The sequence below is a fragment of the Bombus vosnesenskii genome, unplaced genomic scaffold, assembly GCF_011952255.1.
Source record: "Bombus vosnesenskii isolate JDL3184/JDL3185 unplaced genomic scaffold, Bvos_JDL3184-5_v1.1 scf7180000013304, whole genome shotgun sequence".
NCBI classification, from domain to species: Eukaryota; Metazoa; Arthropoda; class Insecta; order Hymenoptera; family Apidae; genus Bombus; species Bombus vosnesenskii.
The window spans coordinates 4,171,434-4,190,973 of record NW_022882953.1 but is presented as its reverse complement, the minus strand read 5'-3'; the positions used below and the strand labels follow the sequence as shown (position 1 = coordinate 4,190,973).

The 19,540-nt window shown below is 34.9% G+C and overlaps 1 protein-coding gene across 2 annotated transcripts in view; it reads right to left on the bottom strand.

The window, feature by feature from the left end:
- LOC117234299 overlaps window positions 1-19,540 on the bottom strand; it is a 55,572-nt gene that overhangs the window by 28,392 nt on the left and 7,640 nt on the right. For both annotated transcript variants that reach the window (XM_033495376.1, XM_033495377.1), the window contains exons 3-5: window positions 17,604-17,719; window positions 13,573-13,809; window positions 11,406-11,557 (exon numbers count right to left, since the gene is read on the bottom strand). In XM_033495376.1, coding sequence (XP_033351267.1) covers window positions 11,406-11,557; window positions 13,573-13,809; window positions 17,604-17,719 — 505 coding nt within the window. The remainder of the gene's footprint in view (window positions 1-11,405; window positions 11,558-13,572; window positions 13,810-17,603; window positions 17,720-19,540) is intronic.

The window sequence follows — 19,540 nt, the reverse complement described above, 5'->3', positions numbered from 1 at the left end:
CGCTGAGTAAAGGTATATCTAAATCTGACTTATGATTCAAAGTAGTGAAAAGAAAGTGGAAGTACAGTAGGTCGGACATCAATGAATTAAAGAAGTGGTAAGATAATAAGTACATATAAAATATTTCTGATTTAAAAAGAAACGAGAAAGATATGTATAATTATTGTTTCATAAATAACAACATTTTCATTTTATATATATTAATCAAAAGAACGATTTATCAAAATATATTCTGATACCGAGCAATTCCCGAATAAAACCATCTCATCTAAATAAGCAATAATTAATGGAACCACAGATACACTTCTGTTCAAAACGCAATAAAAATGAATTCGGACGTACAAATCTCTCTGGATGAAAAGCTTATAACAGCAAGAGATATTAAAAAGCCAATAAGAAGAAAAGTATTTTAACTTACAGCATGTTTCGAAACAAATAACAAGGGAACATTAAAACAACTACGAATTTAAGTTACAAAGAAATAAATAAATTCATCTAAACCAAAAGATCGCTTGCGATTCAAATTTCTTAAAAAAGATGACTAAAAGATATTGAGTTTTTATAAAACCCTCTATAATTTCATGCTACTCGCATTTATATATTACAGATTCGTTTATATTTGAATAGATCTATTTCAAACTAATATTTTATTCGCCTATGAGTGTAATATTACGCTACTTTATCACTTAATTAGTACATCCTTCAATTAGTATTCTACTCATAGAACTAACTAATTTACAATTTTCAGCTAAAGTTAGGAAATTGTAACCAATCATTTTCCTCGCAAAGGAACAAGATTCGAGTTACAGATAGATTTAAACGATTTTCGACTTTTCCTATCGCTAGTATATGTACGTATAAAGAAAAAAGAAAGATAAGAAAAAAGTAGGCTGATTATAAGCGAGAATAGAAGAACGAGGAAGAAACGAGCACAGATTCGTTTCTAGAGGGAAGCGAAACGCTGGCCTCGCAAACCCGAAGCTGATAGCATGGCTCGACGTAAAAACAGGTTTTATTTCATCGTGTTTCCTTCTCTTTTTTCCTCGCATTTTCCACCATTTTTTCCTTCCTTCTTTTTTCCAACTGTATAACCCGAATCTCAAGTAACATTTTTCGTCCCTTGCTCTTTTCTGCGAGTAATCGAGCTTCAACAAACGGAGAATGATTCCGTAAAATTCACGGGTATACGGACGATGACAATTATTCGACGGTTTACCGTAGCCGCGACATTTTGAAGGACGATGTTTCGCGGAAATTTACATCGACAGGCTGACTCGTCGTCTCTGTTTTATGTTGTACGCTCGCTACCACCGATTTATACCCGTTCCTGCGCCACTGTCTCGTTATTTCACGCGCCATTTGTATTATTTAGAAGTTATTCGACGCGTCCGATTTATGTTCAACTCTTCCCCTGATTTGATTGGTCGCGCCGTTTTTATCATACTGCGCTGTACGAAAGTCGAAAGGAACGATGTGCAATGTCATTTTAAAATATTATCGTTCTATAAACTGATTACAACGAGTATATAACGAATCGTATAGAACGTTTATAAACTCCACGTCTATAAGTATCTAGTCATATCGTATAGATAATAGAGATAACATAAGAGTTAACAACCACCAAAACCCACTAGTTACTCAATTTCTTGACACGTCGGATCAGATCCGCAGGCTAAAAAGACATTACCCTTTAGATTTAAGCACTATATTCAACTAAAATCAAATACACGATAAGCACTTATTAAACACAACATAGTACCAAGCCAGAAAAATTTACTTATAATCCTCAATGAGAATTGATTGTAAAATTCAACCAAATAAAAAAAATTGTATAGATTGTAAGACATAAGTTGTAGTCATGAACGAAAAATTAATGACTAAAAACAATATTTATTATCAGGCTGCGGATTTTTTATGCATTTGTAGGAAATTTGAAGATGCAAAATGTCAGAAAAAGATCATACAACGTATAGTGCTTTCTACATATAATACTTGAAAGGTAAAGCAAATTTTTTAGCAAGATTATTATTATTTTTAATCATATTCTCAAAAATACGAATGTGCATGAAAATCCGCAGTCTATTTATTACCTTCTTGTGAAATCACATTATAAATAATCAAATTAATTGTTCTTTGAAAAAGGTTAAATACGCAAAGTGTTTCAGTTGTTCGCGGTCAAACTTTGTCAGGCTCTATGGGTATAAAATTTTAAAGATGTTATACATTACAAATGCAGGTCGTTTGAAGATTTATTGAAATGACAAACAGTCGAAAAGATTAGCTTCCAATATCACCAGATTTCATACCACTTTTATGTGTACCTTTATGCATGGGTTACTTTGGAAACAAGGGATATCAAACAAATACGCAATACGTGTAGCAAACTGATAGCAAGATTTCATCGACCGATTCAGTGATATGAAACGAAATCAAAATGAACTTCTGGTATACACATCTGTACTAATCCTATAGAATTAAAATCATTGCAGATCCTTTTATGAAGTATTTTTTTATATCGTACCTTGTTCACATTTTGTAACAATAATGTATATCTACATCATTCAATATTAATTTTGAATATGAATCTGAAATATTAATCAATATAATTTTGAAAATTAAACATACGTCTGTGGTGCGATCTTGCTAAGTCTCATTTATTGCAAAAACACGGTTTTGTGTTCTATATGTATATTTTATATTGTATGTAAAACAATGACGTGACTTATTTGTATTAAAGCGAATACCAAACAAAGACGAGATTCTTATATAAAACTCTTGTTCATTCCTCTAGCTTCTTCTCTCCATGTTCCTATATCTGGTATAGTCGGATAATTCCTGAGGCTTTCTAAGCGCTTGATACGCTTAGTGTTCCTGGAACGTGATGCAGATTCTGACGGAACCATTTTGTTCTCCTTTGGAATTGCAAATAGAATTTCAGAGATGCTTAGCGTTTACGTTGTTTCATTGGCATATATATATTAGATAATATTTTTTCAACGAAATTTGTTACGTAACTATACAGTATAATCTTTTCGGCGCGTTATTTTATTTCCTTTCCAGAACTTATCAACGTTTTATCGCTCATCTTTTTAATTTTCCAATTAATGTGAGTATACGTATGTAGGGAATATTACCAGCGACATATATTTTATTCCTCGTAATCAAACAAAGTAACTTAAAAATGCAGTGCTATTGTTTTTGTCATTTCCATTAAAAGATATACATTATGAAAATTACTTTCTCCAATTGAAAAAATCGTGCACACGATTTATTACGCCAGACTTCTGCGAGTATACCGATCGGCTACTAACGAATTAATCGCCGATTTGATGATCTGTTGAGTCTTTAAAGACTTAACTTCTCGTTAACACTGATACAAACATTTAAACGCCGTTCTCATTTGTCAAATATTTCATAGAAATAACCAACGTTTAATTCCTACTAATTACGTAAATTCAATGAAACCCACTCTGAAATTAAAATCTAATCAACCGAATTTTCATAGGCTCCGGTCTCTCATTAGTATAGACACGTTAGTCGCTAATTACGTTAAAAATACATTGTAATCCTTAAAGAAAGAGAAAGAAGGAAAACCGATGACAAGAAACGAAATATCCCTTAACGTCAACGTCGTCAGTCGAAAATACGAAGCTCCATTACGATTATCGATTTTGCGTTGTATAGGACCAAGCAAGAGAAACTCTACCGAGAGAATCGGTTTAGCCCCGCCAATAGCTGGACAGAGCTTATGTCAGGTTAACTATAGCCTACAAATCTGAATTAGGTTCTTGGATGGTAGACATTCGATTCATACTTGGCTCAACTCTCTCCTCTCTCTCTCTCTCTCTCTCCCTCTCTCTCTCTCTTTCTCTCTCTCGATCGGAGAGGATTATACCTCGTTAGGCTTGTGAATCTAAACTATGCGGGTTAGCATCTCGGAGCTAGATGAGGCCGCAATTATGTTCGCTTCGTGTACCTATAATTAGAAGTCTCAGCACGGTGCTTTCGTGCCGACGAATTTGAAATATTCGGCCGTTAGGTAACAGAAAATTTTAGCTAATCGTTATCCATTTCGATGATGTCTCGCGATGATGTATGCGCAGTACGATTTGATCCGTGTGAAATCATGTGATTGGGCGGTCGAAATAGGCTGGAATTGCAAATCAAAACGTTGAAATTTTCTATCGAATACTAATGCTTACGCAGACAGACAGTGTTCCGTGAAAGTAGGACAAGATTATTTCTGTGAGATGGTTAAATATTAGCAAATTCTATACAGGACAAGTGATTAATTTTTGAACGGCTGATTTCTATAAGCATGTTCTATGATATTAGCACATGCTGGAATGTATCATGCATTTTGAAACTTTATTTTAGTACGGAGAAAGGGAGTAATTAGGAACACGAAATGCGATTTAATGTAGAAAGATCATTCAAAAAGTATTTCCATTGTGGAGTTCGGAAAATTGATGACGATTGTTGAGTAAATGAAATACGGAAATCATTGTACATACGTATCAACCTACTATGATAGGATAGGTATAACACGAAGTAACATTTTTTTAAACCGACGTTACTCTTTTATTAAACATGCTCGTTATTGCTAATCTTCGGTATTTTATATCCACTCGAGATTCTTTTATTCAGTCTGAGGTAAAACTTTCAGTTTGAAAAGAGGAATGAATAACAACATCGTTAAAAAGTTTGAGTTCTCCATACTTCTTTCCATTATTACCGTACAAACCGTTATTTACTCTAAAAAAATATTTTCGTAGTTTAATGGTACTTCTGTAATTAATAACCCTAAATTCATCTATGATTCGAGAAATATTCGATGATTTCGAAGTTCGATGAAAAAACGACAACATTTGTATCTTTCCGTTATATTTCAGAATACAGAACAACCTATAATTATTTTGTGCATTGAGAATACAAATACAAATGTATACAAATAATGTAATACAAATACAAAAAACAAAAAAAGAATACAAATTTGATTTTATATGGAAGAGACTGTTTTTAAATTAAATTAATTCATTTCCTATAAGAATTCATTAACTCTTTAAAAAGGATGAAAGAAAGGATTTTCAAGTTTCTGACCATACGCTCAAGAAATAGCGTACTGAAGATATTGCAAGCGAGGACATTGAAAAAGTGATTGCTGTGGCGAAGAAAGTAAGCCAAGAAAGCCCCGTTGCTAAGCAGTGAGTACAGATTTGTATACCGAAGGATGTAGCAGGATATTTGGGAAAACAAATCGTGAGAAGACTCGACGTTTCACCAAAAAGGGCGTACCGCACTCTGCAAGCTAAAAGATAATGCTTCCAAACTTCTCGTCGGTGTCGGATGTGCAATCATGCAGTTGCAAAGTGCAATTACGCTTTTTTCCCAAGTGGAGCTCCATACTTTTTGGTGAAACGATCTACTTATACGGTTTCTCATTCTTTTCGAAAAACCATTATTAGGTTTCTGTGGCGATAGATATGTCTATATAAAAACAACTGATTACCAAAGGAGAAATGAAAATCTTCTCTTATCTTAGTTTAATAAAAATATTCCCTTGTTAATCCTTATGCATTAACCTCTCATTAATCCTGTTTACATTCCTACAGAATTTATCATAATTATAACTGGGAAAAACGGGAAAATGTTCTGCATCGTATTATTTCAAATCATTATGTCATATAATCATTAAAAAAAGATGTCATCATTCATATACTCGTAGCTTTTTAAGACCTAATCAGTATTCATTTGCAATTTAACTTAATCATGCTGATATTTACTAGCCCAGTATAGTTTTGAAATTTCAGATCCGAACTTTACAAAATATTTATTTCTAACTTTTGAACGTTCCAATGTTATAAGCATTCTTTCGCAGTTATAGTTTTTAATGCACTGTTAGGAGTCAATATTTAATTAACAACATAAATAAAGACAAAATACTAAAGAAAAATCTTTTTTTGCTTTCTATAAGTTCGGAAACTTTTAAGAGGCCTAGCAAACTTTCACAGGAAAAGAAACAAATGTTTTCTTTCTTTAATAAATAACGATACGCGTCGTGTAATCGCCAGGATTATAAAATTAATCTAAAAAAGAAGAGGGGTAACGATGAATGAGAACGCGAAGGAAAACGATGATAAGTAATGGAAACAGAGAGAATCGTAAGCGGAAGTGGCGTAGAATAAAGCGTTTAGGGGCGAGAGAAACTGCATCGATCTGCAGTTAAATTTCGTGCGAAATTAATCTCAGGCGCAACGGTGGCTTATTGCCAAGTCAACGGCAGCAGTTATAGAGGACAAGAAATCTGGTAGCGGGCGTTCGAAAGCCTTTGAGGAATTACGCTCCCTATACATGTACTTAAACGGAAAGCCAGAGACAAAAGGACGTCCTGATGGACAGTAATTACACGCCGGAACGCAGACGCTTTTACGTAATATTGCTCCAATAAAGAAAATACGTTTTCGACGCGGCATGCGGACGTTAATGCTGTGACGCTCGTTTTATCTCTCATTATGTCAAATTAAATTAACTCTGCCGATACGTTTTTCCCTTGTACACAATAAAATGGTCATTCCATCGACTTATATTTACTTGTTTTTCAATAAACAATGACGTGTCATTTGAAAAAATTATCATGAGCTTCATACGACTCTCGAATTTCCTGAAATTGTTGAGAGCATAGTATGACTAAGTTAGGTACAGTGAAAACTAATTCGACGTTATTTTGTTGATAAAAGATTAAGATGATCTGAAGATTTCATATGGAAAAGGTTATACAAATTTATCAATCTTTCCCTTATCAAATACCCGAAATTGAAAATGTCGCAGCATAAGAATTAACGGTTTAAATGGTTTAAATTTTGTTTGCACTTTGAAAGATTTGATTTGAAAGATTGAATTACGGAAATGAAACCTAAATATCGTATAATATGTATAATATACATTTTCAAACGTTTAAGTCTCTTATAAGTGCAGAAATATCTGGGATTTAATAATTGTTGCCAGAAATTTTCTACAATTTGTTTTGCACTAACATAATCACCGAACGTATTAACATCGGACATGTAAACAAACTACTTCATACAACAATTTGCTCTGAACTTATCCTCTGTAAAATCGGGAATTTTAATGAAACGAAATGAAAATAAATTCAACGCAACAGTTCGTGCAACTAACAATCCTAACATTTTCCACATTCGGAAGCCTCGTTTCAGTCCACCGAGCAAATTCCACTCCTCTCGAATCCGAAAAACTCACGCTTCGCGTAGAATTGATATTTATCTACAATTACCGACGTCACGACTCAAAGTACGAGGTCAGAAAACAAGATGCACTATCGCGGTCCAATAGGGTCTTGCATCCTTTTTCGCCGTTTCGACGCAATGGTTGCAGACGCTCGTCAAAGTGATGGTGGAAACCGCGCGAGTCAAAGAGCGTTCTTCGACGAATTGCCTCGGAGCTTTGCAGCAGAAGATAGAAAAGAAGTCGTCGTCGACGTCATTGGGCCACACCAAAGAAAAGGCAGCAGATGGGGGAGGAAGAGAGAGAGATGGAGGGGCAGAAAGTTCTGCAGTAATATCTGCAGGAAAGTGGCCACGAAAAGGACGCGGCGGTGGAGAAAAACGATTGCCAAGAGAGGCGTGTGTATGGTAATGCGAAATAGCCGGCATTATCTCGTCGTAAATCACGTGAAAAGAGGTTTGAAATCTGGAGGCGCTATCATCCAACCGATTATAAATGCCTTTCTTCTGGTTGCTCCATTCATTCCTAGGGAGAAAGATCGCGCGTACGTGACTGCTGGTGGATTTTATTTCGGCTGATTATAGGGTCCTTCCTTTATACATATTGGATGCGTTAATTCTCCTTCGCCTTCTTATACGTATAATATTAGATCAGAACGTACGAAAAGTCTGGTTTCTTCAGTTAAGAAAAACACGTTTTACGTTTCATCGGGCTAAATTTATTAATCTGAGTTACTATGTCGTTGAGATTAACGTGCTTATTATTATTAATTAACGTGCTTATATTATTAACGAGAAACATGTACCGAGTTGTCTTCGCAAGTCTCTGTTAATCACTTTCATTTAATTTAATTCATTATCCATTTAATGATATCGCTAAAAGAAAACTTAGAGAACCACTGACGCATCGTACTTACTGACACTTTCAAATACATATCAACGTTATCTATGCAAATCGGCTAAACAATTTTTAAGGGAAAATGTCTCAAATTTCACGTATATTTGTTCTACTCTTGTAAACAGAATATCGAAGAACTTGTAGCGATAGTTCAAAGAAAAAAAGAAATATAAATCAGCATTTAACTTCATACATATATGTTATCAAAGGAATGCAGAAAAATAATATGTTACTTAATATAATTTAGATAAAGAACTCGAAACGTTCGACTTTACATGTTACAACCTATTACGTACAATATATTCGGTTACGTGGGAGTTTATATATCTAGCAATAGAAAGTATGATGTACTTTTTATACCTAAGATATACAGACACAGTACTTCTACAAATTTTATGATTTAATATTTATAGCATTCTGGGTACGATGTGCATTATAATATATTCTATTGCTATAATAGTAGTATAAAGGATTCGAGTGGATGGAGAAACGATATTATGCTAGAAAAGGACGCGATAAAAAGCAATATCAATCGTATAGGAACTGAGTAGAAATATAGTAAGGACACAGAGAATAAGAGAATGAAAATGAAAGATTTGAGCGAAAGATTAAGACAGAATTATAAGCCAAGGATTTTGTATTAAAAATAAAGAATATTATCAATGATACTAATATTTTCTGCTGCCTGTAATTTTTTTGCTAATAATAAAAACTCTAAAGTATAGTTTTTGTACGTAAGATGGTGTTATGTATGCGTGTGACTGACTGAAAGCCCGCTAAATAATAAAAGTCCTCTAAATAATCATTTAATCACGCGAGATAATAATCATCTATCTTGTAAGACTGCAAATAACGAATATTTATGTAGCCATTAATATCACTATGTTTCCACTTAAGAGATTTAAGACAAATTACGTTTTAACATTTTGTATTATTTTTAAATCGCATGACATAATTTTGTATGGTTCTATTAAATAGTCAAGTTGGTATACCTTTTATCATTTATATATAATTTCGTTTAATTTATTATATAAATGTAGTAAATTTGTGCTATTGATGTAACGTATGCGCGCCATTACCAGCGATATTAATAATCCTGAGTATATTAATCAAATTTATGCTGTGATCATTACATATCATTCCAGGAACGGATATAACTCATAGTTATTTCACGTCAAAATCTAACCAGTTGGATTATATGTCAATTACTTAGTTCCGAATTAAATGTTTGTTTTCGAATGATAGTCAAATTCTGGATATTCGAAACCTTAAATTTGTTAAATCCTCTACATAACAAAAAGATAGTAAACTAGCAAAAATAATTATAACTGAACGTTGCATATATTGCAAACAAAATTAACATATTTATTTACTATTACGTTGCAACAATTTGTATATTTGCTTGACATCCATTATATTTTCAGAAATATTTTAGAAATGAAAGTAATTCATTCGTTTAAAAAAAACGGAGCAACTTTCGACGTAATTATAGCTATAGTAAATAAGGAGATACGTCGAAGTTACAAAATATCGTCGCAGGTATTTTAAATAGCACGTGTAGCCAACGTTGCATGACCAGGCGACATAATACTTAATCAAGCATTCTTTTATCATTCTTCATGAATATTTCTGTCATAAGCTAACTAGCCACCAACAGAATTTCAACGGCGAAACATCCATTCGACATCGTCGTTACCTACTATATTATTAACAAATTCACATTCTATTAACGAAGCGTAGCGTAAAGTCGCGCTAGATAAATGCAGGTTTGTAAATCCTCTCTGCTAATGCAACGGTCACACACGAAATTTTAGCAGTTAATTGTTGTAATAAATGCGTTAACGTAAGTACATATAGCAGTGAACTATGTAAGAGAAGCATACAATGTATATTAATATATTCGAGTTTATAAAACATTTTACCGTACTTCTTTTCAGAATTTAATTTCAATGTCAAATGGTAAATTATTCGTGTCCTTTATTGGAGAAATATAATTACTGATAAACATCGAGGGTCACCGCTAACTCACGCATAGTTCTTTCAATGCATTAGACATTAATTCAGCAATTTCTAAGTTCACTTCCTTACGATGCAATCATGCTTAACTAACATGCAAATAAAAAGTGAGCTTCTATTGTGGTGAGTTATCTTTTAGATTTTTAATGAAGCAAAGATACAGGTTTTAAGATAGCTATTTTTATAAAAAAAAGGAATAAAACATGAAATTAATCGATTTGATTCGATATAATATAAATGAAGTTAGATGATTTGTTAAATATATTACGAGTAATATTTATCGAACATGGAATCAAATTTTGTATAAATTAATACCTTTTAAGTTCTATTTTTCAAGTAATTTTAACTGATTGCTAAGCAAAGGCATAGAAGATGAAATAAAAATTTCCTTTCGAAGCTCCATTTTCATTTCAGTCATGAAAATCTATAGACATTCGTTCCATTTCAATGGCAGAGATTAGTTCATAGTCTGGAGGCTGTTGCGATCATTCTATTACTTGTTGCTGGCTTAATTAGCATTTATATGTGTACAAGAAGTTTTGGAACAAGTCATACATCAGTAATACATCAAACAGCTCATCAGTTAAGTAAAGTAAGCTTCTTATATAATTTCCTATCGTATCTTCTACTCTTAAGGACATACATATATTTAATACATAATTCCCGTGAGAAGATAACGCTTTAACTATACGAAGTCTGTAATGTATTCAAGAAGTCGCTATCTTAGATCTAATGTAACTACACGTAAAATAAAAACAGTTTTTCAAAGCTTTATTGTGACATTAACATTACAATGATTAAATAGCTTTTTATCTTCGTTAATTAATACTCTTCGGAAATTGCTAATCGCTAATTATCTCTAATGACTAAAATAATAAACTTACATGTAATACAATTAAAACTTATGTGGTTATTAATGAAATAAAATAAAATTAGTTTTATCAAACAAAAAGAGATAAAAATTAAGAGAAAAAAATTACAATTGATTAAAAATCGGCAAGAGAAACGGATCTTTTTTCATTCTTTCCGGTTGCAGGACATACAACATTGCAGATATATAAAAATAGTTATATAGAAAATAATTAGGCATATATAAAAATTACAGCAATTGAGCACGCTTAATACGGAATTGGCAATTATTAATGGAAAGAGATTCCCTTTTGAATTCTTATTCAGTTGTTCCTTCTCTTAAGCGTGTAGCGTAAACGCTAGAAATTCAGTAGCAATCAAGAACACAAAACGTCACTCACCCAGCAAAGAACATGAGGAGAAACCAAGAGCCGGGAACAGCAACCACGAGTATCGCGTCTTCAGCATGCCTATTACCAGCAAGACGACATGGTATGCACGCGAGTATGAGCAGATTGCTGATCAAGAATATGAGCTTGGCAGGCTCGTGACTCTGTAAGGTAAATGCGCAGGTGAAACGTCAAAGGTAGCACGTATTCTTGCACGCTTCACGGCCTTCCGCAGAGGAATCGATATACGCCATGGAATTTCGGTACGTGGCAACGCGTTACGTCGCCAAGCAAACGATCTGCATAATTGTGCCGTGAAATCGGAGTTGCTTCCTAGAGAATCATTTTCAGTGGTTCGAAAAGGATTCCACGGCAATGTTGATACGCGATCACGATTAATAACTCGCGATATATCACATAATACTGCCGCATACATCAAGTCGTCCTAATTATATCGTACACTTGATGTCTACGCTATCGAGCGAGCCAGGCTAATTACGAATTACGTATTCCCCCGTACGAGAATGCTCAATGAGCGCGATTTACGAGTAATTCGGCCGTTAGTGAGAAATTAATTCGCGAACAATGTCCCCTTTTAGATAAACGATGCAAATTTCTTGTGTTTGGTTTGGCACGTGAGCAACGATTTATTTCCATTCTCGTTTCCAAGCTTTAATCGTGAGGTTTTCGAGGCAGAACGGTGTTTTAGCAACTTGTAAGTTTTGAATAATCATTAATACAATATTCTTTAGAATGTATTTTATAACATACAAAAATCGAGAGATACACATGGCACTGAATCAAATCGTTCGTCTAATCCATGTTCATCTAATTTGAATACGTTTTGCCTAAAAAAGCAACCGCAATCATGAGATCTCCAAAATAATTCAATTGGATACGGTCCTCTGACAGACTTGCAAACAAAACCCATAGAAATTATAGAACATACCGATTTCGTGAAAAAGATTAAAATGTATGCAATGAACATCGAATATAAAACCTCTTTTCTCCCTCCATAAAAAGATAAATGTTGACAGATACCTTTTTCTATGAAACTTTTAGTAACAGCAACTGATGAATTATTCGATATAATACCCCAGAAATTGTTATACAACAATTTTTACATTCTTCTCCAGCTTCTACCAGTGAAAAATAAAAAAAAACTTCACGCGGCATACGTTTACTTTCAAATTGCGATCAGAACCGCGTGCACGCTCTATCCAGCCAAACCAACAAAAAAAAAAGGAATCTCTCGTATCTAGAAGCGCACTGCATTCACGACGAAATACTTCTTTTCTTCCATTATACTCCTGAGCCGTTACAGTTCACTGGCGGTTTGCTCAACTTTCGATACCCGCGGCGCGATTCGAGAGATTCGAAATTGCCTCCGTCCATCCATCCAAGTGAGATATCTCGATGTATGGAACAACGGAGTGTTTCGTGAGAGTATAACTTTCACGGCTGAATCGTCGATGTATAATAGAAAACTGAAAAGGCTATTAGGCAAAGGAATGCAGGTTCGATTGGCTATTTCTAATTTAGCAAGTAGAATCATAAAAATAAGCACGCTTATTGGTCGAAGGTGTCAGACGTACAAACAAGATCATACGAGCGAGATGAGCAACAGGAATACGGTAGAACTTCGTTTGCTCGAACTCCATTTATCCCAACTAATTTCATCGCTAGACTGCGATAAAATATGCACGTTCGTATGTTTACAAGTCCAATTAAAAAAAATGTAATCCAGATAGACATCTGTTTTACTCGCTAAATATCCTACCGAGTCCTATACTTTAAATATTTTATATTTATATATATTTTAGTAAATCGTGTCCACTCTGTATTCTACGTCTGTTTATACCTCCCAATTCCCTATAAATGCTTAATAATTCCGTAATCTAGTCACCACAGTACTCGGTTTATCGAATTTGTTCCTAAATTCCCATTATTCAACTTCAGACTTATCGGCTTAGACTTAGCCCTGCTTCACCTTGTAATCTAACGAATGAGAAAAATCTAGTCATATGAAAATCAGCTCCGATTGTACGAACGGGTAAGTATCGGATAAGTGGAGCTTTTGCTGTACTTTGCTTGCCCCTGTGCCATTCGCTAGCCATCTTTCCAGCTACGCAGCGCGGGATGAATTCATCCAAGAAGCAAGATTTAAGATTAAACGTACCAATTGTTTCATGAACGATAGAAGACCAATGTTGACTACCTCGCCGCCTAGTTGCACCAAAATGTAGCTCAGCACACCTATCACCGTGGTGCACTCCGCGATCATGCGTCCAACTTCCGTGATTTCTTCCGGCCATTCCAGGAGGGTGGCATCGATGTTCGACGGTCTCATATACACGGCTAGCGAGAGTGATGTCAGATGGAACACCAGGATGATCAACCGTTTCAAGAACTGCAACTTTCATAGGGGCATACTAATTATTAGAGTGGTGTGCTAATTATTGAATAATTCTTTGTCTTCTTTGATCTTTCCATAGGTTGTCTCATAAGTGAAGATATTCAAAGTGTTTTCGATAGTTAATACGTTGGATATGCGTTGTTCCTAAATTTTTTATATATTTTGGTATAAACCTTCCAAACAATCTAATAATTTTGAATCTCTATACCAGCGATTCTTAACATTTTCAAAATATATTTTGATCTACCTGTTAAATTTTAAGGGCTGTTTTCAACCTGTTTCAAGACGTAGAGGGCGGCCGATAAACGGCAGCGATCAAATATATATGTTCAAAAACTCTCTCGGAAAATTTCAAAATTGATGATCAACAGTCAAAATACTTCCACTTGGGAAACATACAAATGCGTTTATAAAAAATATAACACTGAAAAAATGACTGAATATCTGCAACGCATATATACATAACATATACATCTATTGCACGTCACTATGAAAAACATGTAAAGCCAACATAGATAACAAAAGATGAAACGTCCAAGCGATAATTCTAAGTGCCGCAAACAGAATTGCGATTCATGGCTTACGATAATAAACGTAATTCTCCATTAAGTTATTGTGTTGTTTAAATTGACGGATAACACGAATAGATATTTGCAAATGTTCAAGTAACGTATATTCTCGTCAGTCCGTGGAGTTGTTCTAATGACGTGTTACCATCAAATGTGCTTCGTGATTAATTACACTACAACCATGCTAATCTCTGTGTACAGTATCATGGCATAATTGGTCATTTGACGCTTGTATGCGGTTTAAACGTGGTCGTGATTAGTACTATAAGTGGGATATATCATGGATGCTGTGCCATTATGATGTTCCTCCGTAGTTGTACACAATGTTCCATTAACTCCATTACAAGTTTCTTAAATGTCCGTAACGAGCAATCAATTCAATCTCGATATTATGTATGTATACGTATCGATAGCAAAAAGAAAAAAAAATTTATGTACATACTTCTTTTTTTTTTTTAACCTCGTGTTAACTCGGCCGACTTTTTTACATTTTTATCGGAAACAATTTTCGAAATAATACACGGATCGGTGGTTACCGCATAACCTCTTTTAATTTTCGATATGGAAAATACAGTCAGCGATATTTAAATATGGAATTTTTCATAAATTCTACGTATTCATGTTTTTTTAACGTTTTGTGCTCGCGTTTTATGAAACTATTTCAAATAACAGCGAAATTAATCAAACTAATTCGTAAAAGCGACGAAAATACGTGTAATTACGCTGCACGATTAATAAATGATGGCTTTACATGAAACGTTACGTCTTTGATTTCGTGAGAGTAATTCCAAAGTTTTTTCTCCTTGCGACATAAAATACTTTTCTTATGTCAAGAAATAGAGAACGTGATATCGATTCCACGAATATAGACATTAGAGAACTGTGTGCTGTAAAGTTAGGAAAGCCTGTTATGTGTAAATACTCGCATGCCTGTCTATACATGTGTACATACTTTAACATTATAAGTTGAATATTTTTCGTATGATTGATGATATTCATATATTCACATCACTTCGTTCTTGTTGTTTGTGCAACACATGTATATAACATATAAATATTGCGATAATTTATACAGACAATTTATATGCAAAATATAGTAAATTGATAAAATGAATATGTATGAAATTTTAAATGAAAGGATGCAAAAGTGATATTTCGCAAAATGAAAAATATGCATCAAATTAATCACATTTTTTTAGTTAAATTTTTCGATCTCTTCTTCAAAAAACATTCGAATGCCGTTTGAAGTTCAATTAATATCTTGATCCTCCGAAACTCCGATCATGTTACTATCAACTTCATACACCGGGACAAGAAACGATTCGAACGTGTTCTTTCGTTTCTATTTTTCCTTGTTAAGTAATTTTAATATTACTTATCAGAAGTTCAGAATTTCCACCTCAGTCGATCCTAGACTAAAATACACTTAATGAAACGTTTCTACGTGCTTAATGCCCATCATCAATGAAACTCCTCCATCGTTGAAAATACCAAGCCAAGTAGACATCAAACGTATGCCAAAACCATCCATTCTCACCCCTTTAACATTTTTATCGTGTATCCCGTACGTCAACCCTAATAATAATCCTATAATTGGATGTACATGTCAGCTGTCCTAATTGACGAAGCTCGTACGAGGCGCACCAGGTACATACACCAGAAATTTTCGTTGCTCAGGCAAGTACTTACACGTGCACGATCGTATTTCAAATTATTCCGGTGATTACCAAGTGACGTCGAGTAGACGTTGGACGAACGTTGACTCGGAAACGATTGTCACTCGCGTGCTCGACGGCCGGACGATCGAGTGGCATCGACAGGATTTTCCAGAGGTTTTCTAGGTTGGAATGGTGAACGCGCCGCACGATTTATTTCGATTGACCGGGTCGGCCTGGCATTCACGATGCTATCGGCAATCTCCGAATGATCTCGTGGAACAACGATAGTCGTCGACGTCCGACTGATTGCGGTCATAATCACGCCCGCCCAATGGCACTTGATGCCTCGAAAGGGTTAATGAGCGGACGTTTTTTAAATTGCACGTACATTTATTTCATATTCGAAACGACGATGGTTCTCGCGTTCGAGATTTGTTTTGATAACGAGCTCTCAGCGACCACTGTAACCATAACCGTGCGCTTGATGATGAATGTAAATGGTAACGGAAGTACTTACCGCCTGTAACTGTCCGACCGCGCTTTTTCGTCGATTTGCGGCAACAATACTTACGTACAGAGTCTTCCAGGTTTTTGCTATAAAACGCTGCCAGCTGTGAGTAAAGATAAGAGAATAATGCTACATAAATGTAGGCTCATAAATGCTGTATTAAAAAATTATAACGGAGATAGGCAAGATAGGATCAAAGTAGATTTTCATTTGATAATTGAATTTTAATTTACGATGAACGAGACATTAATACCCACGATGGATAAGTCGAGGAGAAGAAATTGTTTGCTTTCTATGAGCATCGGATATGATTTTCTTGTAGGAGATAAAGGATATGCAACGCATTCGATGGAATTAAAGGAAGAAATCAACAAAGAATTCGTAGTGTAACAAATCGATCAATATTTTAAAGTGAAGCTAACGCAAATACTGTTCATTTATCTTTATGTTTTATTCAACAAAAATCCAGCCTGTTATCATTTGATATTTTTGTTATAACTTTTTAATGAAATACTTGTGAGCTTCTAATTATATAATATTTTTCTCTTATTTTTACCTATAGAATGTGCCAATATCGTTTTGTGAAAAAAACCTGAGAAACACGATATACAATGGTAAATATAATGCACGAAAATTTTATACATTTCCAAAATCGAATTTATCTTAAACAAAGGCTCATTTACAAAGATTAAGGCTCTCGCTTTATCCCTTCGTATAGAATTATACTTTGTAAAGCTTTTTAATTATACAAGCGAAAAATAAGAATTCCTCGTTTACGAAATTTTTATTCTATAATTTCATTGCATCTGCTTGTGAAAAATTGCACACGTTGCTCAATAATACTACATTTAGCAAAGCGTCGTATATATGAGGCATGCGAGCAGCAAAATATCAATTAAATTCTTTGAACGTACAAGCAAAGGGTGGAAATTCCTAACGGAGCGGTCTAATGGATACCATTGCTTTCCCCGAGCAGGAGGAAGCTGGTCTAGCTAGAATCCGTGAAAAATGTCCGGAAAGGAGGTGGTAGCGAGAATATTGTCACGTGGACGCACTTACCCGCGCAAAGGTCTTCCATTTTTCCTCGAGTAATCGCTGAATAATACCACCGTCCAGCATGTCCAAGTGCTCCTCCTTCGTACCGTTCAGAATGATAAATAGCGCGGAGTTCCAGTCTGAAATAGAAATTCGGAGAGGACCATTTGCGGTTAATGGAACATCACTTTAGGGTTCTCTCTACGCCGCGATAATTATGGGTTTTGCATTAGCGGCTATATATATTAGATGCGCGAGTTTCCTCGGGGCGACGGTGGGCGGCGGCGAAGGAAGGATGGTGGCTTTTTCTGTAACCACGCCACGTGCGCTGGCTAAACTTTCTTGCATGTAAAGATAAAAGTTTACGCCGGCCCACCTCGATTCTGCAGACCACGAAAGAATTCCATCGAATCGTTAATCTGCTGGTCGAACTTGCCAAAAGTCAGCTAATGTTAGTTCGATGTACTACACTAGCCGAATTGTTGCACCGAACACATACAAATAACGACTGTCGCACACTGTTAGAAATAGCCAGTAACTTATATGTCGTAGCAGAAATGAATTTGTGCAGTGAACGTTTTGACAGTTTTAATCGAGCGACGATACATAATATCGATGATTCTCATACATTCGCTGATCTTTTTTACCAGTTGCCTTGTTTGTGCAAACACGAGCTCATATCTCGCTCTAGATCTTGGTTCGTTCCCATCTCACTGTGTTATTTATAGATTACACTGTATCTTATACATATATAATTTCCTTTCTACTTTATTTTTATTAACGAGTGTCTGCCGTCAATAAATAGGGAAATGGGTAAACTATAACAGCGAATGTACTTCGACATTGGAAGTAATCGTTTGAAATTAATAAATTCAGACTTACTATTATAGTCACTTCAAACTCACATTGCACGATCTCCGTCTTTCTTGATCTATACCAATTGTGGCAAAGTAAGTTTAAAATAAAATAATAAAAAAGACTTTTGATTGATGTTTCGATTTGTAACAGCATGTTAGAGTATTATGATATCTTGACGCACATAAAGTACCACTCTCCTTGTATTTTTAGTATTCAAAGCCTTAAAACATTCACCAAAGGCAAGCAGTTGGAATGCTTACGGGATACCTATTACTTACACTTTCACTACTGAACGTGGACAGATAAATCTATACTACACATTTGCTAGTAACAAAACGTTATGCCGATTTCTCTCCGCTTTAGTACATACACCGTGAGCTTAAAATCTTGGTACAAACGAATTTAAAGATATTCGATGGCTAAAAGATAAAACGAGAATCGAGAATAACGAAACTGCGTCGAAGGTTTCATCCCCTTGAAAAAGAGCCACCGACAGTATCGCCTGTATTCTATAGTATTTTTGTCAAATACTATACAAATATTTTAAAAATTTAATCCATATCATATGTACATGAAATTAACGACATATAGCACCTCATAAATCTGTCACGTTTTAGCTAAATCAAAGTTGGCTTGTACACGATCAATTAATCCTTTCATTCAAATCAAAAAATCCACGAACATTGTTTGGTCAACACTGTTACAAGCAATCCAACATTGTTACACTAATTTGATCGCGAAACAAAAGCAGTCTACAGAGTACGGTGGAGCGTGAAAGATTTGAAAGAACCGACAAATATTGAACAACGGCCAACGAACTTTTAACCGTGTCATCCATATTGATTATCGAATTTTGTTCAGCTGACTTCGCCGTGAAATATTAAGCGTTCATCGTCGGTAAGTTTGGTAAAGTTTAGCGCGTTCATCGATCGGATTCGTTTTCCTTTTCGCGTGTCGTCTCGACTAGTCGCGCCGTGTCGCGTCAAATTCTTCGTACGATGGCGATGGCAACGTCTCACCTCGATCGTCTTGCCTTCAGACTCTTTAATCAGTCGTCGACCCAAACAAAGCTGCTTTCACGGTAGCTTAAAGCGTCAGGAAAG